The 23,661-nt window shown below is 50.6% G+C and overlaps 1 protein-coding gene across 2 annotated transcripts; it reads right to left on the bottom strand.

The window, feature by feature from the left end:
• Positions 1-1,290: 1,290 nt before the first annotated feature.
• Positions 1,291-23,196, bottom strand: VSX2 (visual system homeobox 2). 2 transcript variants are annotated; one of them, XM_062623863.1, is made up of 5 exons: positions 22,725-23,196; positions 21,391-21,475; positions 18,383-18,506; positions 3,015-3,195; positions 1,291-2,042 (listed from the first exon to the last, which is right to left on the bottom strand). In XM_062623863.1, the coding sequence occupies exons 1-5, from the start codon at positions 23,152-23,154 to the stop codon at positions 1,648-1,650; spliced, it is 1,215 nt and encodes a 404-aa protein (XP_062479847.1). In that variant the 5' UTR covers positions 23,155-23,196; the 3' UTR covers positions 1,291-1,647. The 2 variants fall into 2 exon arrangements, with proteins under 2 accessions (XP_062479847.1, XP_062479853.1); XM_062623869.1 differs by having other exon boundaries at positions 1,291-1,979; positions 22,725-23,192.
• Between the last annotated feature and the right edge of the window lie 465 nt (positions 23,197-23,661).

Here is a 23,661-nt window from a genome sequence, read left to right as displayed (position 1 = left end):
GTCTCCTCTTTGCTGTTCATAGTGCAACACCACTCATGGTCTGCTGGCCTGACAGGTTTGGTGAACAGGATGAACACCATACAGTGCACAGGCACTCATCCTAGGCCACACACCTCGTTTTTATCAGATGCTATGCCTGGGTGGGAGGCATAGGACCTCTCTGTGGCACTTTGGAGCTCCCACTTCTCTCTGGCTATGTCCTGATGTCCAGCCATGTCTCAGCTTTGGCTGAATTCACCCTCCTTAAACACTGGTGACTGGACTCATACACAGTATTCCCGTTCAGTTTTATTCTTGTTCATATCTTTACAGAAAATGGCACATAAATCACAGATGCTGGATGACTATAAGTTGTTACAGCTCCATATCTCAAACACCTCAATACTGAATTCTTTTCTCGCTGTATATACATTATTTACACACCATGGGCTACCATCTAACACGTCAAACGACCGGGGGACAAAGACAAACAGGGACTGGATGGAGGGGCTTAACCTTTGACAGAAATAAAACAGTAGCTCTGGGGAAAGGGTGCTCACAGCTGAAAGCAGGACAGAAAGGGTTGCCTGGAAGTCACTGTCCTACAGCTTTTGGGGGGACAACAGTGCCTTACCGGGATGGGAAGGTGACGGGCCCACAGAGTGGGTTTGGCTACGCGGGTCTGCATATGCTTGTCTGGGACTGGCTGGGAGATGTATGTACACGTTACAGGGTGTATCAGGGTGGATGTGCATGGCTGTCGTTCCCTTTAACACTTGGAGGGCGAGCTGGACAAATTTAATTCAATGAATACACTGGGCGGATGTTGTTGTCTCACCTGGAATAATGTATTCAGTAAACAAATTCACCGTTCAGCCCCTCTGCACGGGTGTAGGGCTTTGGCGTTTGGGGCAGTCAGACCTGGCTTGGTGGCTAGCCCTGCCAAAGCCAGAAACATGGGCTGGAGTCCCCTTGAGGTGCTAGGTGGGACCAGGGTGTCGTGCCAGTGGGCTAAGCCTGCCTCTCCCTACCAAATGGTGGCAAAGCTGAGCTTTAAAGCTACAACTGCTTCCCAGCAGACCAGGCAGGGAGAGACAGGCAGAAGGTGCAAATCACCCTGGATGGAGAGTCGCCGTTTAATGCAAATACTGCCATGGGCTTGTCCTGTTATGGGCTGGGCCGGAGGCAGAGGTGATGGCTGGTGGAAGGTGGCAGTCTGCCTGAGGCGTGGCAGGATGGGGTGCCAGGGGAAGGGGCCCAGGCAGACTGGGGAGAGGCATGCACCAAGGAGGGGCATAGTGGCAGGGCACAGGGTTGACTCCAAGATGACAGATGGGGTCTGGGGCTGCAACAGAAGGAGAGAGCACCAGAGCTGGTTGTGAGGCCAGAGGGACCAGAGCCTCAGTGTCCACTCGGGTGTCGACAAAGACGGGACACTTCCCAGTGCCCCATAGGAAGGGTGGGGAGGTGAGGAAGGCCCAGTGGGGCAGAGGAGTGAAGGGCAGGGGGAGCAGGCGGGGGCACCCCTGCCGGGCAGCCCCAAATGCAGGGACTGGGGCCCCGCGCCCCGGCAGGGGCAGCCGGGGGAGCTGTCAGTCTGAGGGGGAATGCGGCCCCCTGAGGACACAGTGTCTCTCAGCGCTGGCTTCCACCGCCTCTTTCCCCCTCCTAGATCAGCTTCTCCTCCTTCTGCGACGAGTTCAGCTTCTCCGTCTGTCTCTCATCCTCTGCCGCTGCTGCCTCCTCCCCTGCCTCCGGCTTCCTGCCCTGCGGCGGGGTGTCCCCGGCGATGGTCCCCAGGACTTTGGTGCTGTGCTCCTGAGCTTTGGCCCTGAGGGCGGCAATGCTGTTTTCTCTCAGTTCCTCCTGCGAAATGGTGGTTTTGGGATCCGGGCCCCTCTCCTCCTTGTCACCCTTGTCAAGCTTGGGCAGGGCCTGGCGCTCCACCTCCGTCTTCCTCCCCGCCTCAGCCGCTGCCTCCAGAGACTTTTTGTGCATCCCTAAAAAGAATTGTTGGTATTCGGGTTTAGAAAAGCGCCTGGGCATGGGAAAGCCATCTTGAACTGAAAACAGCAAAGATAAAGAGAGGCCAGAATTAAGGAAAAGCAGAAACCCTCACTTCATGCAGCAGTCACAGCCAGCCACTCGCTCTGGCCCCCACGCAAGAGCAGCCCAGGCAAGGCAGCTGCCTGCTGGGGTTGCCAGCAACATCCATGGCCTCAGAGATGCCCCCAAAGGTTTATAATTACTCTCCCCTTCATTTCTGCCTGTGAACCTAAAGCTAACTTGCCCCACATGGGAAGGCGGGTCTCAGACAGCAGCATGGTTGCCTGAGGTTCACTGAGGCTGGGGAGGGCAATCGCCCATGGTCCCGTATCAACCTGCTCCTCACACAGCCCACCCCTCTGCCTCTCTCAGTTTCCCACAGATAGAAGGACAAGACAGCCTGTATTCAAGATGTCAGACACGTTTTGTGGCAGAACAAGCCTGAAAGGTCAGAAAGAGGCAAGCAAAGAGCAAGAGGGAGGAGCTGCTACCTCCGTGTCTGCACAGAAAAACAAGTGAAACCAGGCAGAAATGCAGCTCCCCCAGGTGCAGAGAGCAGGAGGAGGCAGCAGCGTGTTCCCCCTGGGGCCTGGGTCAAGGGGGAGGGGGGGTGTGTGTGTGTTGTCCTGGCACCCAACACAGCCTCATGGGGCAGGGGAAATCAGACCAGGATGGCTTGCTTTGGACACCTTGGCCTGCCAGGGCTGGCCACAAGGGATGCTCACACCATGGGAGTCAAAGGCTAACACCAGCCTGAGCATGGGCGGCAAAACCCTGCAGGTCAGGATTCAAGAACAGAAGGGATTTGGGATGAGTGTTCAGACCCCACTGACAAGGGCAGCTGGGGGGGGGGGGGGGGGGGTTGGAGGGTACCACCCTCCATTCATGTTTTTGACATGGCTCCAATTTCTTCCTTTCACACCCCCCCCCCCCCCCCCACTTTGCCTGAACCCACTCACAGTCCCCCACAAAGGCGGCTGCTTCCTTACCCAGGAGCCAAGGGGCACAGGACTCCATGATGCCGTCCTTGGCAGACTTGAGGATGGACTCGGGCAGTGGGATGGAGTGACGCACCATGGCACCGTAGAGCCCATACTCAGCCATCACACTGCTTCTGCCCCAGCACTTCTCCCTCTTCCGCCATTTGGCCCGGCGGTTCTGGAACCAAACCTGGGGCAGGCAACAAGAAGGAATATAGGTTTGTGGGGGGAGAAGATGTGTCAGTCCCCTTCCTGCATGGGAACACGTGTGCTTGTGCAGGCAGACACAGGGATGCTCATCCCAAAAGCACTGTGACCTCTTCCACCACGCAGCAGCCATTGGGTATCTCTCCCTCCCTCCCTTGCAGGAGTCTTGAGAGCAGATCCCATCCTTCTCTGCAGGATGTAATTTGGCATGTTCTAGCAGCTTTTGGCTCTCGTGCCTGGGATTTTCTTCCATTATATACTGGGTGTTTGAGCTACGGCGCAGGGCTGCGGGCAGTGGTGCCTGCAGGGAGGGCTGGGTTGCGGGTGAGCGCTCGGGAGAGGTGGGAGAAGGGGGAAGCTGATCTGTGTGCTTCGCCCTGAATTCCCAGTTTGAAAAGCCCCTCATCTTCTCAGAAAATTGGCAGAATAATCTCTGAGCTGTGACCTGGGGGGCAATGAGCAGAGGCGGGCGGTGATGCCGGGGAGGGAATGCTCACAGAAATCTATTAGCGCGCTCTCTCTCTGATTTCCATTCCTCTTGTCTCCCTCACCCTCCTCCCTCCCCAGCTCCCCTCCCTTCCTGCCGAGCAGAGGCATCAGCTTTAGATGAAAAATTGCTCGAGGTCTATTCAGAAGGAGGCAAAGGAAGAGTCAGCCCCAGGGGCAGCCCGGGCCTGATTGAAAAATAAGTTAATTTCAGTTTGAATCGATGGGCCTCAGGCACTGAAATATCACGGGAAATTAAAGCAGCTGGTCCCCAGGGAACCACGCCATTGACCTGCGCTAATTAATGCCACGGAGTTACCAGGCCCTCTCGGAGAGGCAGCCCCTCCTTCCCCACGGACACCCCGAACACCTCCTCATTTAACTAATTAGACTCTCAGAAAATTGGGTGTTAATTTGCTTAGGAATTGGGGTATTTTTTTTTTTGTATTTTCTGTTTTTTTCCGCCCTGCCTTTCCCGGAACGCAGAGGGCAGAGTGGGAACGGATGGCGGGGGCTTTCTGGCAGATGGATGCTCGGGGTCACTCCGCAATCTTCTCCAACTTGATTGCTTGATTAGGTCGTTAGCACATTAAAAAAAAAAATTGCTTGCCGTCTGGCGCTGTGCTGATGAGTGGGACGAGGCAGGAATCGCCTGGGTAATTCATCTTTTTATACTGCAAAGAATTTGATTTCCATCTGCAGATATATGGAGGTGCCTTTGACACCTGTTTAACATTACAGAGCTGACAGCTTAACCCTCTCTTGTCCCCGCCGCCCGTAGCCATGGGGGAGCTCGGGCTGCGGTGGGGAGCACGGTGGCAGACCCCCAGCTCTGCTGTGGGGACCATGGGGCTGAGGCAGTGTAGCTGTGTCCGGCTGGCAAGGCAAGATCGCAGAGGGGAGCTGCCCGGCAAGGAAGCCTCATGAGACAGAGCTGCAGGGCAGGTTGGGTGGCCTGGCCCCACAGGGAGCTGTTTAGGGTGGATGGGGTGGTGGTCCCAGTGGCTCTGATCCCAGCTTCTCGAAGCAGAAAGCACTCTGTGTGTGTCAGAGGGGATTTTACAGCCAGGCTGCTTCACCACACGTCACCTCCTCTGCATGATAAACAGTGTGATTTACACTTTCATACTGCCGAGATGTAGCCACGGATGGCTCCAATCCACAGGGGCCTGAGCAGGGACTCTCACAAGTGCAGAGCTTCCTCTCTCCGCCCGCTCCTCCATGCCCGTCTGACACATGGGTTTGCTAGATCGGCAGTCAGCAGGATGCTGCCACCCATCATCCTCTCATTCCAGACCATGAGCTCCTCCCACTCCCAGGCTCTGGAGGGCAGAGCTTGCAGGGACTGGCTCACTCCCGACACCTCCATACTGCAAGGGGGTAGCTCAACCCACGAGGACCAGGAGAGGGATCCTGCCTCTTCTACCCTGGATAAACCAGTGCGATTAGGTCTCTCACCACAGAACTCCTCCCTTACCTCCTTTGGTTTCAGGGAGAAATTGCTGCACAACTCAAGAGCCAGCACCTGCAAAACTGCCTTGGTTTGGGGCTGCAGTGACACCTTTCCCTGTACCCAGAGCGGCTTGCAGGGCTCAGCTCTGCACAGCTGCTTCTGTCACCAGTTGCCACACTTGGGACCTCTGCCAGTAACAGGTTCTTCCAAGTGGGCAACTCTTAACCTCTCCTCAAGCCTCCTTTACTCGGGTGCATCTTCACTGATGCTTTAGAACCTCTCCCGTTCCCCTCCCTTCTGCCCTGATGCCCCAAGCCTCTATCCCCGAACCTCACACTCTTCTGCCCTCCTCCCTGCCCAGGCCTCAGCCTGCCCCAGCACTGGCCACTGCCACTAAACCTGCTGCCCTGGAGCATCCCATTTCCCTTGGCAGGGCCATGCAGATGCTGGAGCCAGCAGCAGTAGCTTTGCCAGCTGGCAGACCAGTTTTGACTAGAGCCAGTGGAAAATTCTCTATCAAAAACTGCTGATTCAATAGCACAGGAGAAAATGCATCTGGGCAGTGGAAGTGTAATCAAAATTATCTATGGCTTTCTTTGGAGTGCTGTATTTTAATCTTGGCGGCCTAAGACACACAAAATTTACGCTTTACAGCCAAATAGGAAAATCAGAACTACATTAACACTTCAGTAAGATTGTTCTGAGATTTCCTAAACCATTTTTTTTTTTTTTTTACCATTCAATAGGAATTTCCTCTTGTTTTTTACAAAGGAAAAGAATGCTTAAAATCCTAGAATTTCTAGAAGAACAGAAACTGGGAAGACTGACCATCTTACTTTAATAACAGGAGATGATCTCAGGCATGGAGTCAAGTGAAACCAGTTGCACTCAATACTGAATGTTGCTGGGATCAGACTCCAGCCCAGCACCTCTGCCACAAGCCCATCCTGAGGAGCATGGAGAGAAGAGCTCCATCACAGCCCTGGGAGCCCCCATGCCATTTCAAATCAGCAGCATGATTCCCTGTGGCATGTTCTCAGGATTTTGTCCTCATTCAGATGGCTCCATCAGCAGGACTTTCTTCTGGGAGAAGATCTCACTGCTTTGTTTGCATTTCTTGATGTGTTACCAAAATTTTCCCATGCCTTGATTCTGAGCTGAGTTACACAACAGTTTTAGTAATTCTGGGGTATTTTCGGCTGTGTTGGTACATCAGGCACTTTCAGATATGCAGCTATTTATTACTGGCACCTCAGTTTTCCTGGAGAAGGTTTCACCCTCACATGTACTTGTGATTTTGGTATTTCACATCTTCTTTGGCTGCTTGTTATCTCTGCTTGGAGATATCTACTCTTCAGCTTCCTCCAGCTCTGTAAAATTCAGTCTGCTTCCGGCAATGTTCAGGTTTGACCACTTTTCCTCTTGCCCTTTCCCATCACATGGATCGGCTCAGCTTTATTTTATACTTTATGCCTTATTGTTGTGGCTGTTTATGATGAACCTTCCTTCTCACTTGCTTTCATCTGGCTCTCTGTTGCACAGCCCAGGGCATGGTGAAAAGATTGTGTTTGTGCTTCCACACTTCACAAGCAGTGGTGAAAACCCCTGATTAATTTAGACTGAAGCACCTCAGACGTTTGTGCAAAGCTATCAGTCTGGTGCACAGAAGTGTCTTTTGGACCAATGTGCTACCCTTAAGGTGATTTACAGCTGTTTATTGTCACACAAGCACCCTCTGTGAAGCTTGTTCCAGGAACCTATCCTCAAAGAATGGACAACAGAGTAAAGAGGACAGGTTTGTCTTGCTACCCACCAGACACATTAGCATCTAAGCTCAGCTCATGCATGAATGTTTGGTTTTTAGCTGCCCAAACCCCTCTCTGGGCTGCTTCTGAGGATCCACAAGTGCCGCCCTATCATTTGGCCAGAGCCGAGCATCACACACTCTAACCCCACTGGGCACATCACACTGTCACTGTTCCCTCCAAGAGCAGCCATAGTCTATGAACCAAGATAGCAACAAATGCCAGCACCCTCAGTGTCATCTCCTGGATCCTTCTTTTGAGGCCCTCTTACCAAAATCAGCAGTATTGCGAAGCCTTACAAACGGGGGTATTTTTAACATTAGTCATCATCTAATTCTCACCTTCGGTGCCCACCGCCCAAAGCAGTGAAAGCTGAGGCACTCTGTGCTTGACGGCAGGGTTGCAGTGCTTCAGAGTCAAGACTGGCAAAGTTATTCCTGCCAGTTTCCTCCTCTGGATCACCAATGATAACTGATACTTCTTCAAATTATTGATGACGCAGAAGAGTGAACTGTAGTAGGAGGAATCTCTCATTTTGCAAAGGGACATGAGACTCAATGTATCCTTATCACCCCTATTCATCATGTTAGTTTGTTTACCTAATCAGGCCCTGAAACATTGTCTGCTAAAGACAGAAATCTCCCTGAGGTTGGCCATGAGCCAGGAATCTGAATTAGCAAAGGGTTGTTTTAAGGCATTTAGGGTGTTACTGTGTATTTTCAACCTAAAATTTTCACTGTTACACTAATTTTCTTGGCTGCTACTGTCCAGTCCTGGGTACACAGCCAGGAGAATTGGTAGTGGCCTTTTTTGTCTTTCTAATAAAAAAGTGTTGGAGGTTTTGTTGTGTTGTTTGTTTGTTTCCACTGCCCAAGCATTCCTTGCCTCCTATAAGGAAAATTCCAGGCTAGACAATGGGGAATTTTTGCTTCATCAATCTCACATACTGCCTTTAACACAGCATTTCAGCAGAGGTCTTTCAAGTGACAAGCTTTATGAAGCACAAGATGGTCCCAGCCCAAAGCAGTGCATGCTGAAATGCCCACTAGATGGCCATAAGCAAATGCACGTCCATGCATGCACAGGCACCCAGCCACACACACCTGCGGTCGCACCACCAGCGCATGTCTTTGCCAGGCTGCAGGGAGCAGCTGCACACAGCTGTTGGCAAACCAGCAACTCAGGCAAGCGGCAAAAGTCCCCCCAGCAGCAACGCTGAGACCGTCTCCCCTGCCCATGGACTAACAGACTTATCTTCTGCACTCTCTCACAATTCCCTGGCACAAACCTTCAGCTTCAGAGAGCTGAACTGCTGCTCTGTATGATCCCTGCAGAGAAGCCATTTCTGGTGCTGAGTCCTTCAAGTGAGGTCACAGCAGAGAAACCCTGTCCTGCCAGTCCAGGGAGTTTTCTGGACCTCTGTGATATTGCCTTGGGTTGTAATCTGCTATCATGGTCCTCAGGTGCTGATGGCTTAATGACCCAACACACTCATGTCCATCCAGCACCATGCTTTCCTCCCAGGGATCCAGCCATCTCAGGCTGAAGTGCGCAGAAGCTGAATTTCTCATGCTTATCCATCAGATCTCTTCTTTCTGTGGCATTAACTGCTGTGGGAAATGTCCAGGCATCTACACCAGCACCCTGCAATTGCTTATGTCCCTTTCCCCACCATGCTGCTCCAGATTGATCCCGTCACTTCACAGAAGAACACTGCTCCTAAAATCATGCCCAGCAGCATACCATACCTGTTGCTTCAGTCAAAGTTGAAGCCCTTTGATGGGTCCAGCTGCAGACCAGAGAACACTTCCAGCTCGCCTCTACACCCATGGCCCGGCTGCCATTTCAGCACTCAGTTCCTCCTGACAACTACACATCTCACTTTCTACCTTTTTCCTTTCCAATCCAAAACTCTACAATGAGAGACAAAATTAAAACCTCCTCTGAAAAAACAGCAATATCCACACCCTCGTATGGGACAGGGACAGCAGCCCTGGCTGGGTTCAATCTGAGCATGTGAGCACTGCAATGAGCAGCCTCGTATCTTCCTCAGAGCATGTTCCCATCTGCACTCATGGGTCATAAGGCTTTGTAATGAATTGCCACAGAGCATAAGGCCTGACCAGGTCCTGGCACTTCCCAAAATCCCTCCCATGTAGTGCTCACTCAGTCTGTCCCCAGTCTGCTGGTGGAGACTGCACCACTTGTGTAAGCCTGGGAATGGTTTATGGCTGTCTTTTCAAATATAATGTCAAAATTATTGGCACTGTTTATGGTGACATCACTTTCTATGGCTGGTGTAAAGTGGGTATGAAGTTAAATGAGAGCAGTAAAAGTTGCACATGGGCTGCATGGCTGATCACAGGACTCATCATCCCTCCTCTTACGAAACACTGGGAAAGAGCTTTCTGAGCTCACATTAGAAAGAGCAATTCCCATACGCAGCCTAGCAAAAGCCCTTCCTGGTAATAGGTGGAGTCATCTTGGGCACATTCAGCTAACAGGTCCAACCAGACATACTGAGATGTGCTGTGAGACAGTACTCACCCTTCTTGAGCAAAGACATGATAGTTCATCCAAGCTTGGGTCTCCTCTAAGTTTAACTAGCACAGGGCATGTATCGAATAGGGGCTTACTACAGCAACAAGCAAAAATGTGCATGCTGTTACCATGCCACCAGAAAAACAGAATGTGCACACAATGCGCATGGTAGGTATAGTGGTTCAGCACACACTTGATCTGTGCAACACATCTGCTCAGCAAATTCATCCCTGAGACATTGACTTCATCCTGGCCAGACCGTAATGCCAGCTGACCACCAGCTTAGCTGGAGCTACAGCTCCATATAGGCTGCCAGATGCTGGGACATGGCAGATACACACACAAATTCCTCTTTTCCTAACACGCTGATTGAAAAATCGAAAAAACATAAGGGTCGTGAGTGTATGACGGTCACAGGAAAGCAGGCAAAAGCATGCCCATCATCCTAGTCCACACAAACCCAGGGCAACATTTGTCATTGTCACAAAGGGTGATACTGCACATTCATCCTTTGGGTACTCACGGTGCCTGGCTCCATTAATCAAGATGCTATCCTGACTGCATAATTTTATTTTGCCTCATTTTCTCTCTCTAACATTGCTCTGCAGGCCCTCTGGCACAGAGGAAACCTTAGCATAAGTCTTCATAAACATCCATATGCACTCTGTGAACATGCAAGGACACACCATATTATCACCGTCATGTTGGAGCAAGTTGAGTCAGGACAGTCAGAGGGGAAGTGTCATATCCCCTTCAGAATGCCTTTCAATGAGCACCAAAATCAGAGCTTGGGATGCCAGCCTTCCTCAGAGGATGCAAAGTGCTGCCTGTACTCTGGAGCTGCTCCTTGCATGCCAGAAGCAGCTGACTGTTGTACTGTATCAGTACACACAGAGCAAAGGGCAAAGGTGTGCTCTGGCCTTCTCCAGAAAGTAATGTAGCAGACACAGGCTGTGCACCAGCAGGAGATGAAGTTTGCAGCACTACCTGGTGCTCGCCATTCCCCAAGGTAAGGCTCAAGCGCACCCCTGTGTGCATGGGGACAGCTTGCAAAGTCTCTCCTGAGGGCTACAGCAGAGGCTCACAAGTGCATGACAGCTCTTGGTTCATTGAAGCATTAGCTGAAAGATATCTACAGAAACTTGTTACGTATTGTAAAACACTGTGACATGTTGTAATAATTTGCCAGGCATCAGCCTGGAACTGAGCACCAAAAAGAGACAGTTGCAGTCCCTTATGATTTTCCCTTAGGAAGAGACACGGTAATAACAATATTTGCAATTCCTTGCCTCATGCAATAAAAGGTATCTAATTACCCAACCTCTTTCACGCAGTGAAGAAAAACTTGAATCTGTGGAAGAGCTAAAGAGCAGAGCTAAAGACCAGACCTAAAGAGCAGGCCAGAACAGCAGACTGTCCCTGACCACCACACAAAAGCTCTAGTAACTGCCAGCCAAAGTTTCAGCTTCAACTCTTCAGTTGGAAGCCTAACAGAAACCCACTGAAAGAAGGCAGGGAGCAAACTGTGCTTCTCACACAAGGCAGGTCCTAAACTGGACATCCCTTGCTGCTCCCAGGGCAGTGCCACTCAGAGTAGACAGAAGAACACGTAATTGGTTTCTCACAGCCTCTGATGCAGTGGCCCCTGGAAGCCACCACTGCTGTTAAGATATTGCAGCAAGTTTGTTCTCCAACTCGGTTCCTCTTTGCTGCTTCACACAAGGACACATCAGCCTCATGCATGCAGAGATCAGGATAATCTGTATGTCTGTTAATCTAGTTCATCATCTAGTCTGTTGAAGACTAGACTCTTCAATGCTGGACAGACCCATGCAAAATGTGGCTAGCAGAACTTCCACAAAGAAGGGCAATGAAAAGGCAGAGGAGGTTTGAACTGTCAAAGAATCAGAAGAACTTGTTGAGGTCTGTCAAGGTAAAAGCTAAATACTACAGAGAAAAACAGATCAATTAAGAAATAACTGGGAGAGTAAATTAACTGTGTCTCTAAAGTGCCTGTGTTATTGAACTGCTAAAAAAAAATATCTCTATTCAAAGTCAGAAAAGGAGGAAAACTTTATTATATAAGGGTCATTAAAGGAAAGCCTGAGCACACAGCCATCAGTTAGTCCTTCTGCAAGGCACCCTAAGCCTGGAGGCGAATTAACTACTGAACCTGATGGGCTGCCTATTTCCTAAAAATCAGTTGTGAAAAACTGCAGCAGTATCAGAAGAAATACAAAGGAAATTGAAAGAGTGAATGCATGTGTTCCCACACAAGGGTTTAGGATAGCATTTCCAGAAGAGCATAAGTGATCAAGGAACCTCAGTGCCTGAGCTAACTCAGAGAAGTGTTACCCTTAACCTACTGTCGTTAAGAAAATAGGGGGATAAATGCCAGAAAAAGTTGTCAGAGCCTGTCATTAAGCCTGTAGAGCCGTTCCTTATTCCATGATGAGCCACAATGGGAAAAGTCTTTGCCAAGGCATTCCACAGCAGTGTGCTATCACACATTTTGTTGCCTGCCTGTCTTTCCTCTTGCAGGTTGCTTAAGAGTCCCAGCACTCAAAGGTGTATGACCCTCAGCGATGGTGTCTCCAAACCATGGAGAGAACAAGGAAGGAGCTGTCACTGCAAAGCCCCATTTCCCTCCTGATACTGTGGAGGAGCACATGAAAATCACACTGTCTTGTATGCTGTGACAGCCATAAATACCTTGCTAGGAATGGAGCAGAAGGCAAGGACAGCAAGTTTGGGTTTATTTGGTTTTCTGTCCCATTTAGAAAATTGGTCAGTGGCTGAAGTAGCTCAGGGACTGAACATAGAGGAATAAACCTGTACCTTGGCATACAAAATATTCATAACTCTGTAGCTTCATCTCTGCACTGAGAAACATCCTTTAATCTGAACCTACAGCCCCAGCTGTAGCAGGGTAAATCCCACAAGCTGAGAAAGTAATCCACACAGTCAGTCTAGCAACAAGCAGGAGAGTCCCCGCTTCACAGTAAGCTGAAGAGATGTTCCCAGCCCTCCATTTTCCTTCCTGTTTCCTGCCACACTTTCTTCCTGTGTACGAAGGCATGGGTTGCAAGGCTGTCAGACAGTAACCCCTTTGGGAAGTCTTGCTTGGGCCCTTAGTCTTGCCCATCACCCAGTCCCTCTGTTTGCAGCTCTCGTAATTAACTTGTAAATAAAGTTCTAGCACATGGACTAAAAATGGGCCATAGATAAAGGGTAATGAAAACATTCCATTAGAGAAAGGACCAAATAAAACAACTCTTAATTGAAAAATGGAAATTAATATGAATTTAGATCAACTAAACAAGCATGTTATTGAAGAGGCAGCAAAGTGGATGAACTCCTCACATACCAGTTAAAGACATGGAGGCAGAGATGCACCATATGACATGAGAAGCACTCATAATAATATTCTCACTAAGCCAGTAAGTTTGATTAGTTTTATTACTCTCCCTTGTACACTTCCTACATTCCTAAAAGCGTAGGGGAAGTTAATGACACTTATCTGGTACCACAGCCCTGTGGCTTGCCCCAGTGCATAGGAATTACTGGCAAAGGTAGCCAGCACTAGCTGCTCATGATTAACTACTTGCAGGGTTCTTAAAAGACACATTAAGAAATTCAGATGGTTGGCTTACACAGCAGCAACACTTTCAGCTTCCCCGTAACCTTGGTAATCTACCTCCAACCACACTAATCACTCTGGTGATTTCCCTCAAGCTACATGATGTCCTTGAACAAGCTGTGCAGAGATCCAGGTGGGATCCCACTGGCACTGTGCCTCATGCTGGCCTTTCTCTCTTCTAAGTGAGAGAGTCATCCAAAGTTTTAGCAAGAATAGACAGTTCCTCTCTTACTGAGAGCAATAGCGACAAGCACAAACATATAAAAAACAACATAACTGCTATTTTCTGCAGCACTAAGAAATCCCTTGGCGGCCATTCCAGGCACAGATTCAGGAAAGGTCAGCAACTGCATGGGACAATCATCCCCATTCCACACTTGCACCATGGGATTAGGACTACAGTCCAACACTCTGCAGCAAGCAGTAAATTATGATGGGTGGGGGAGAAGCCAGGGCTGCTAAAGCTGCATAAACCAAACTTTCTCCTTCACACTTTCTATCATGTTTCTTGAGGGGACTCTATGGGTTCTATTCTGAGCCCCTCATCAGTTTGATACAGGTTCCTCAGGCCTTTCCAAATTATGTTCACCTCTAAATACAGACCATTTTTGCAAAACTGAAGTAAGCCTCTTGTTCTGGAAAGATATTCTTGGTACAAATGCTTCTTTCCAAATGACAACCCATCCCGATTCCTCCATCCCCATTCAACTCCTAAAGGGCTACAGAGTGATACTGAAAGCATCTAAAACAATACACTTTCAATTAGAGTTCTAATTGTCTTTGTTTTGGCTTTAGCCAAAATTGACCTCTTGGCTGCCTGACAAAGCTTGTTTGGATACAGACAATCCCCACTCCTCACGCATAGCACCAGTGTCTCCTTTTGCTTATGTGAGCAGTTTTATTTGTCCTAAAATTGTTCATCCACGTAATTACCATACAATCATTTAATAAGAAGAATGGATGATTTTTTAGCACTTTTATTCTCTTTTTTGACTGATTAGTTCCCTTAGAAGGTGATTCTAGTGTCCCCACAATGGCAGTCAGGATCTTATCTCTTTGAAATACTGAACCGATTTGTTTGGTTGGTAGGAGACGTACTGTAATGCTAAACATACACGGTCATTTCAATAATCCCAAATCAAACTGTTACTGAACTTTACTATTGCAGATACTGGCATTTAAAGTTCAGAATGGTCATATAGTAATACATTCAATAGATAACTTATGTAAAATCTACACATTGCATTTCAGAGTATCTGTTATGAGAAACACACTGATCTAAGTCAGGCGTCAGAATATTTATCAGCTTGAGGCCATTTAGAATATTTTAAGTTGTTTATTAAGGATATACTTCCCCACGGGAATCTACTTACCTTTCCTGGATTTTACAGAATGGTCTGGGTTTATTCTTATAGCAGCACTTCAACCCTTATGAATATTCTTTCAAATACACCGATTAATGTAGTTTTTTTCAAGTATCTTTCAAAATAGCCACAGTGGCATCTGGTCTGACTTACACCAAGGGTCTCACTAGGAAAACTAAATTCTTTTCCCAATAGGAGGATGCTTATATTCCTTCCTCCTACCAATACAGGAGGAGGATGCATGTAACATGAAAGAGACCTGCCTTGAAAGAAAACCAAACATGTTCATCTTGTCTTTAAGCAGAGGATTTGAATATTTTCCCTCAAATTCAGTGTTCTCTCAAACCAGTAACTTTCTTGGCCTCTGATAGCTATTTGTAGTGTTCTGATAAAGGTTTTACATGCAAACAGTTCCTATATATCATTCTCTCAAATGCTCTCTTTGAATTTCACTTTCATACTGAATTTCATAGGTGAATTACTTTCTTTTTAACTACTACCTCCTGAGAAATAAGTCCATGAATGAAAATAAGGATAGATATCACTTTTAGATGTGGATCCAGTGGGAAGCCACGTGAAATGCAATGAAAGCCCACAACATGTGATGATCACAACAATCTTAGAAAACACTTTCATTAATGACCTACAAGAAGGAGAAAAGAATGTTGAAAGATGGGAGAAACTGCAAACTACAATGAAAATGATACGGTTTATATGGTTTAGTGGTGGTCTTGGCAGTCTTGGGGTAATGGTTGAACTTGATGATCTTAAAGGTCTTTTCCAACCTAATTGATCCTATGATTCTAAAATGCAAAAATACAGAGCTCTCTTGAGCAGTTAGAAACTCATGCAAGAAGGGGCACAAAGATTACATGAGGAGCATTAAGTGATGGTAATAGATTCTAAGCAAGATTTACTTCACTCGTAACTACTTTCTGTAGTTTTGCTGCAGAAATTCTTTCTGCAAGATACAAAGATGTTTACATGTTCCAAATCCCAGGAGGTTGTCCAACTATTCAGTATCACTAGATATATCTCCTGCTCTCATACTCTAACATCCAACTCTTGCCAGTGTCAGACATAGTAGGGATGTTATTATGCTTGTTAGCCAAAGTTAATAAAATGACATAAAACCAGAATACTGAAGGGAAAATCCTCAGGATAAAAAAAAAGGAATCTGTCTAAAAAAAAAGCTTGAAGTGACTGAATTAGATAAATAGAATAAGTACGGAAGCAAGTAGACTGGTGCTAATCTGAGGCTGTTTCTGCAAGGACTCAGAGGTCCTGCTGAACCCAGTGTGCAGCTGTGGGCATGTGGTCCCTTATCTCCAGGAAGGCTGACAGGCAGGATGGTCTTCACAGAAGAACAACCACATGATTAAGAGACTGGTGTGTGATTTATGAAGAATGATTTTAAGAAAAGATCTTCACAGCTTGCTTAAGTGATGATGAAAACCAAAAGTGACAGCCAGGAGAAGAAACAGCTTAGATTTATTTAAAGAGTACGAACACCATAACAAGGTGGAAAGAATTAGGCTCATACAAAAGGGGCTAAAGTTGAAGAGTAACATGAGGTGAAATATCAAGAAGCACGCCCAAGGTTGGGAATCATCTTGTCATAGCTTGTGACACACAAAAGAAAAAGTATGAACAAGGAAACTTCATAAAATATGTGGTAAGGGACAATTGGATGGTGACCCATTGAAAAGGTCAGTGGTGCTTGGGACTCCTACATGGCCCTGATGCTCATCCACCCTGGCAGGGTGCTCATGCTCTCACACAACATGTGCAAAATGATTCTGCTGTTTCTCATTATTTAGCCTTTCACGATGAGCAAAAGTTATTACTCACAAGCACTTTGTTCTGGAATACAGATGTCATTAGCAAAACCTAATGTTCAAAACAGCCACACCACATAGTGCTTCTGCTGTCCAAGTCTAACCTGATCTCTAGGGCAGAGAGGTCACAGTAAGGAGCACTCCTAGGTTTAAAACCTCTGCAGTACAAGAAGAGTAGGCAGACGTTCATTAGCCAGTTGCAGAATGGCAAGTTGGCAGAAAGTCAGTGATAGCTAAGATATATTAGCCACTGTTTCACTCCAAATCAGATAAAACACTGCGTCTCAGCACTAGAAAGATGCTCCAGGTGCTGAAGCAGTACATGCAATGTCCAGCTCTGCTTTTTTGTCATAACATCTCCCTCCACCTCCCCCATAGTGAACACCCTCAGCTCTGGCCAGGAAAATGGTGCCTCTGCAGTTCAACATACACTGTACCACTAGATTAACCTCTTCCTTGGAAAGGTCCTTTATAGGTAATTGAAGGATCTTATTTTCAGTCCAGCGTCAGATGGTGGGTGCAGGCAACACTAAACTCCTGACAGGTCTCTCTCCTCTTGACTTAATGTCCTACAGGATCACAAGTGGAGAAGTGACCAGCCAGCCAGCTTACTCTCTCCAGAGGCAAAACATCAGGTCATGTTGCTCAGTGCAAGATCCTAATGCATCAGGTAGGACTTCAGATGATGGGCCATTATTTGTGAGGACCATTGAAAAACATGTCAGCAGGCAGGTTATCTACAAGCCGTTAGGTCAGCAGGAGTCTTGCCAGTGCAACGGGAGAAGCACAACTTGCTCTTATAAAAACGTCACTTGATTAAGTACAAAAATGCGGATGGTGAGGGGCGCTCTGGACTGAGGGGAAAAGGGCTGCACTTTTGTTCAGGATGATCTCTCTGTCCCTATGCAGGGTCATGCCTCAGCAGCTTCTAGCATCAGCATCATCTTGCTGAATGCCCTCAGAGTTTCCAAACTCAGGAGGGAGCAGCCTCCTGGGCCACCTCTTTAGCAAAGAAAGAACACAGGCTGAAGGAACAGATTGGTGGGTGCTGGGCATGCATGAGGGACTGAGCAGAAGGAGGAACCAGGGGAACCTGGACCCTCCCAACACCACCTGGCACTCAGACCAATTCTTCTCATAGAAACTGCTATGTACCAGCCACAGAGGCAGCCCCTGCCACTGCACAGGGCTCCAAGCCCCAGCCAGCCAAGAAACATCATCTGCACGGAGGAAAGCAGCAGAAGCTGCTGGAGTCCACTCTTGTGAACATCTGTCCGAGCACATCGTGACTTCCACAACAGCTGTAAGTCTTCTCCAGCTCTTGGGGCTGTAATGATTGCCCAGTGGCTGATGCTGCTCCTTACCACCAGAGGATTCACCAGTGAGATACCACCACTTCAATCTAACCTCCTCACAGGGGCATGACAGGACTGGCATGCAGTTAAACTTCAAACATTAAAAATCATTAACAAAACCTTATCCCCAGAACCTTTCAGGGAAGCTTCACTTGAGGAGGCAAGCGCAGCTAAAGTGCTGAGACTGTGCAGACACCTCACTGGATGGTGCAAACACCTCACCATGTCACTGCCACACTGCCGTCCTACCCACGGCGGTATGAGCTGCCTACAGCATCTCTGTGCCGTCTCTGCCCAAACGAGAAATGAGCTCTTTCCCTCCCACACTGCGCACCCAGACCTGATCTGTAGAGGGCTCTCTTCTTGCCTATGCCACCAAGACCTCGAAGTGCTGCGGTCTTTCCTTGCACACCAGTTCCCCCTTCAATGATTTAGGATTCCCTCTGTTCCACACATACGGTCACTGATACAACATGCCATGTACAGCACATGTTGACATACAAACATCGAACACAAATCTGCCAAGAACAGCTGATCTGGCTGCCTACTCATCAAGAGCAGGGGAGTGGACAGCCTGGTGGGGCGTATTCAGAGCAGTATCATCCTTCCAGTGTCACTACCTTATCTTCAGGGAGGGATGAATATGGCTGAGAGGAGCAGGATAAGGGGGTCCAAGAAATATGATTACCTGTATCCTGTCTTCTGGCAATTCTGTTTTCATGGCCAGCATCTCTCTAGCATATACATCAGGATAGTGGGCCTCATTGAAGGCCTTTTCCAGCTCCTCCAGTTGGTAGGATGTGAAGATTGTCCTGAGGGGAGTAAAACTCCTTGATCAAAAAACATAAGAAGTAGCAGCAAAGATGATGAAGAGTCAGAGAAATGGACACAGAAGCTACAGAAACCTGGGTAACCTGCTAATGCATAGCTTCCCCCCAACCCCCCACCCCACCCCCCACCCCCCCCCCCGTGTTTCTGTGCACAAAAGGTCAGGTGCCAAGGTGAAAGCAGAAAGAGAAAATGTCAGAAGACAGCACTTTAAACAGTTACAAATCACCTTCCCTTTCAGGGATTTGCCTCTGGAGACAGTCCCTTCCCAGCAGCAGCACCTGCAGCCAGCACCGATGACAGCTGTTTTTACACCTCTGACTCTGCTGCCTCTTGTGAGGATCCTGGGGATGTCCCTGTCCCTCACCCCCCTACAACGGTGTAGCCACCCCTGGCCTGGCTTAACTCCACCACCACATCCCCTCCCCTCCTCCCCCCCGATCTTGCATCCAGAGGTTTCTTAACCCTTTGGTAGTCACATTGAGATAAAGCAGCATCTCAGCATCCCATCTGGAGAGGCACTGAGCCCTTTCCAGCGGCTGGTCCTTAGCCTCTTCAATCTCCACGAGCAGATTATCCTCCCCTGGAGCCCTGGTCCTCGTCTGAATCCTCCAAATGTCTTAACCACTCTTCTCCCCGCTGCTTTTCACCAGTCCTTCCCTATGAGAGCCAGTGCCAGCTCCTTTCCTCTGACTTTACCCTGGTTGCTTCCGCACCGATATCCCACTAGCTGCTCCCTGCCAGTTTGCATTACCCCATTATCCTCTGAAAATCCTTCTGGACCGCCCTGGGTGGGCAGCAGCCCAACCCGCCCCTGCACAACCAGTTCTCAGCTCAGGACAACCAAATTGAAAACCTAGCAGCTGGAAAGCCGAGACGGATGAAAACCCTTCTCCAGGGGATGGATGAGAGGTCTCGAACCGCTTCCACTCCACAGAGGGCTAAAAATCCCATCCTACACAGCCCCCGCCCTCGTTCACAAAATGAAATTTTTGATAAAAGAACCAGCAACACTCCAATGGGGGCAGAGGTGGGAGAAACCAAACACCACCAAAAAACCCAATCAAACAGAAAAACAACCAAACCAAACTGAACAACAACGAATTGCAGCCTTTGTTCAAAGAACATACATAAATAGTTTATACGACTGAAGAATATATATCTCCCAGAAGGGGGAAGGAAAGAGCGGGGGAAAATTCTGTTTTTAAAATGCATCCGAATTTCAGAAAAGCCCTGCAGTTCCAGAGGACATAAACAGAAATAACCCCCGCCATTCAGAATCCGAAGAATTCCACCAGGTCGATTACATTACTAACAAAAGCAGCATGCAAATGCAAGGGACCTGCCTGCAACAGACCCTTCTTTAAATTCACTCCTAAATCCGTTCTCTTTTCAAACAGTTTTCCTCTGGCTCCTACAGATCTGTGAACTCTAGGGACAGCAAAGGCACATCAACGAGTGTATTTTCTTTCTCTGGGACCACAGGAAAAATTATTCCGATTTCGATCCCGTTTGGATTTCAAGCATTCCCCTTCACCCTCCTCTGAGAAGAGCGCTGAAGCCCAGCAAGGCTCACCGGCGGCAGGGTGAAGCTGAAGTTTCCCCCTTTCAGCATCTCAGTCCCTGTCTCTTTTGCGATCCACAGTCCACTGTCCCTTTTGCTGTTTCTATCCTGCAGCTATTTTCAGACTATCGGCCTGTCACATCCCAGCCCTTTCTTGGTACAACTAGAGGTCTTAACCATTTAGCACAGAATATACAATTACAGCTAAATATTGTGGGTCTGTTTCTGTCTAGAACTGAAAAGAAACAGATCTGGATTTCCTTTCCTCTCTCCCGTCCTAGACCATGACCCCTGCACCAGCCCCTGATGTGTTTTCACCCAGCCCTGTCCGGCCCACGAAGAAAAAGAAGCCCTATTTACCGCAGGGCACCCAAACTGGGAGCATCTGCCTGGGGAGCGACCCCGGGTTTGGGATGAGCCCTGCAGACCAAGAGTTCTGTAGCTCAAACGCAGGATGTCTCCCGGGACAGTCGGTTTCCTTCCACCCTGCATCCTGCTGAGCTTTCACTGGGGCATCTTTTAATCCACCCTTCCTGCACCCTGGCAGGATTGATTTAATTATTCCTAAATACCCTCGGTGGCTGGTGTCTGGCTTTCCTTTGTCCTGACTTTCCGGCCACAGCAGTGCCAGAAACCAGCATGGCATTTTTCGTTTCTGTGTATAAGACACGTTTTAGCTGTGGGGGAAGCCAGGCAAAGTCTATCATTCTGCCCTATCCCGAGGGAAACGAAATCCAAAGAGGATCTTCGTTTCCTTAACCAATTCTCTAGCCTTTGGCTTCTCTGCAGGCTGCGTCTGATTCGCAACCACTTAATCTTTTGGTAAAACATTTATTTGTAAGTAATAAAATAATTAAATCGTTGATAGAAATTCTCTCTGACAGGCAATATTAAGGTTGTTATATAGGGAGCAGGGGACAGGTTTGACGAGGACCCCCGCCCCAGGCAGGGGTGATCCGCATCCAGCCCAGATGCTCACGGGCTGCTCGGGTTTGCGGCTCGGGATACCTGGATCCGCAGCCAGAAAAATTAAACAAAGAGACACCTGTGGCCGATCCCCTGCTCCCTAAAGGCGCCTGCCCAGAGCCGATCTGTTTTGGACCGGGAGAAAGTAAAAAGGAAAAGGCAGAGGGAAGAAGCCGCAGCGGCGCCGGGGCGTTCCCGCGGCAGGTGCGGGAGGGCTATTTCACTCCGGGCCGGAGCGGGGAGGGAACGCGTCGGGCCGCCGGGACGGCGGGGCTCACCGCTACCCGGTATCTTGGAGGGGATGGCGGGAGCCGGCAAGGTAGAGGCCGCTCGCTTACCTGTGCCGCCTCTTCTTCCGTTTCTTGCTCTGGTTTAGGGAGGATTTGGACATTTTCCGGTCGCTGGAGGAGACATCCTCGGAATCTGCGGAGAGACAGGCAGGGCCGTGGGCTTCGGGCCCCCGGGTAGGGTCGGGCCCGGCGGCTCCGTTCCCTCCGGCGGCTCTGGCCGAAGGTTTCGTTGCGATGATGCCGCAGACGGGGCCCGCCGCCGGCCGCTCTCTCCAACCCGGCGCGGCCCCAGCTCCGGCCCCAGTGCTGGTCCCAGTTCCGGTGTTGGTCCCGCTCCGGGGCCATCCGCCCTCGCCAGGGAAGGCTCCGGGCAGGGACAGGGCTCTCGCACTCCCCTCTCTTCCCCGGAGTCGTTTGCTGGGGCTGCTGTTGTCTCGCTGCTAAAATGCACACCCGGCAAGCTCAACAAAACCGTAGGAAAAGGGAAAAGCTGGAGCTCCCTCCCCGCGGCCGGGCACTGCGGCCGCCTGCCCCAGTCCGGGGATCTCGGACTGCCCCGCAGAAACACGGGAGCGGGGAGGGAGAAACTGAGGTTTATGAAGCTACGGGAAAAAAAAAAAGAAAGGAAAAAACCTCCCGGGACAAGCTTCTGCCCGTCCCCGTTCCCCGCTCTCCGGAGATGGCCGGCCGGGGTGTGTTAGGGGCAGGAAGCCTTGAAGGAGCCGCCGGGTGACAGAACCGGGACCCTCATTTCGATGCCTGCCGCTGTGCCCCGCGGCGGCCCCGGCTGGCCCCGGGCTCTGGCCCCGTTCCTGCCCGCGGCGCCCCGCCACTGGCCCTACCTCGGCGCCGTGCTGCTCGGCAGGCCGTGCTGCGGGCGGCGGCGGGCACCGCTCGGGCTGGGCACCGCGTCGGAAGGCTCCGGCCGCTCCCGGGAGGACCCTGAGGACGTCCCCCGGGTCCGAGGCCGGGCCCAGGGCCAGACACTGCTGCCTGCCGCGCCGGGGGAACCCAAGGCGGCCTGGGAGCGGGGCTTGCGGGCAGGGTTGCAGGCGGCTGCTGCCGTCTAGGAAAGGGGTGCCGAGCGGCCCCTTATTTCCCGGCAACGAGCTGGGGCCGCTGGAGAAGCGCTCCGCCGAACTCCGCTCATCCGCGGGCCGGGCACCCACGGCCACGCCATCACGTAGCGGCTGCAGCCCCGCACGGCGAGGGAATACGGTTCCACCCGCCCGCACTTCTCCTCTTTGAGACCGAAACGAAATCTTCCTCCCGCAGCCGAGCATGGGGCCTCCCGGCGGGGCAGCGGGTGCCGGAGGCTGCCGGGAGCGGCTGGCGGTGCTGACGGGGCGCGGTGGGTCCCCGGGGACCAGGGACGTGCCTACCTGAGCTGGCCGTCTGGCTGCTGTCCAGCTGCCCGGGGGCCCGGGCCAGAGGCTGCAGGTGGACGCTCTGGGGGTCGGAGAGCACCTCCAGGAAAGTCGGCTGGGTGTAGAAGCCGGGGATGCCGCCGGCCCCCAGCAGACCCATGCTCACACCGCCCACCCCGGCGGGGCTGAGCACGGACCGGGCCGCCAGCAGGTGCCCGGCGGGCAGCGAGTCCAGGGTGGCCCGAGGGTGCGACGGCGGCTCCTTGTTCAAGCCCAGGATCTCCTGGATGCCGAAGCCGGTGCAGCGGGGAGGGGTGGGCCCGGAGCTAGGCTTGGACCCTGCCGCGGGGGGCGGCGGAGGCGGCGGCGGGGCGGCGGGCGCGCCGTCGAGCTTGGGCTTACCGGGCAGGCTGGGGGCCAGCGCCGCGCCCGCTTTGCCCGTCATGCTGCGGCCGCCGGTCCCTGGTGCCCGCTCCGGGAATGCCTGGGAGCCCCCGGCTCAGGCCCCTTTTATCCGCCCAGCCGGGAGCCCGAGCGGGGTCAGAGCCGCGCAGCCAATCACAGGGGCCAGCCGCGATTAGGGATGCCAAAAAGTCGGCACCGGCAGCGGCGGGGCCGGTGCTCGGTGGGCTGAGGCCGGTGCCTGTGCCCATCAGCGGGCTGGGGCTGCTGCGCGTCCCTGCGCCGAGAAGGGCTGCCCCGGCCCCGCTTCTTCTCCAGCGTGAGGGGGGAGGTGGGGTTGAGGGGGACGGAGGCACCCGCAGCTTTCTTAAACACGGCTCCAGCCTGGCCTCACACAGCTCAGGGCACCAGCCCGGATGAAAGATGGGCAAAGCAGCCGTGTAGGGAAACGCAGGCATCCCCGGCTTTCTTGCTCATTTGTGTCCTGAGATAAATAAGTGGACAGCAGAGAAACAAGAGCGCACAGAGGAAACCTAAAAATTAAACCCGA

This window comes from Pezoporus occidentalis, unplaced genomic scaffold (assembly GCF_034315485.1).
Source record: "Pezoporus occidentalis ecotype Australia unplaced genomic scaffold, CSIRO_AGI_Poc_V1 ctg108, whole genome shotgun sequence".
NCBI classification, from domain to species: domain Eukaryota; kingdom Metazoa; phylum Chordata; class Aves; order Psittaciformes; family Psittacidae; genus Pezoporus; species Pezoporus occidentalis.
The sequence above is the reverse complement of the archived record's forward strand: the minus strand, read 5'-3'. Positions and strand labels throughout refer to the sequence as shown.

Excerpts from the sequence above, each read along its gene's own strand:
- VSX2 (XM_062623863.1), bottom strand. The coding sequence starts at position 23,154 with ATGACGGGCAAAGCGGGCGCGGCGCTGGCCCCCAGCCTGCCCGGTAAG. Across the intron at positions 18,507-21,390 it reads CGGAAGAAGAGGCGGCACAG|GACAATCTTCACATCCTACC; the intron begins GTAAGCGAGCGG and ends TACTCCCCTCAG. Across the intron at positions 2,043-3,014 it reads CTGTGCCCCTTGGCTCCTGG|TTCAAGATGGCTTTCCCATG; the intron begins GTAAGGAAGCAG and ends TGCTGTTTTCAG.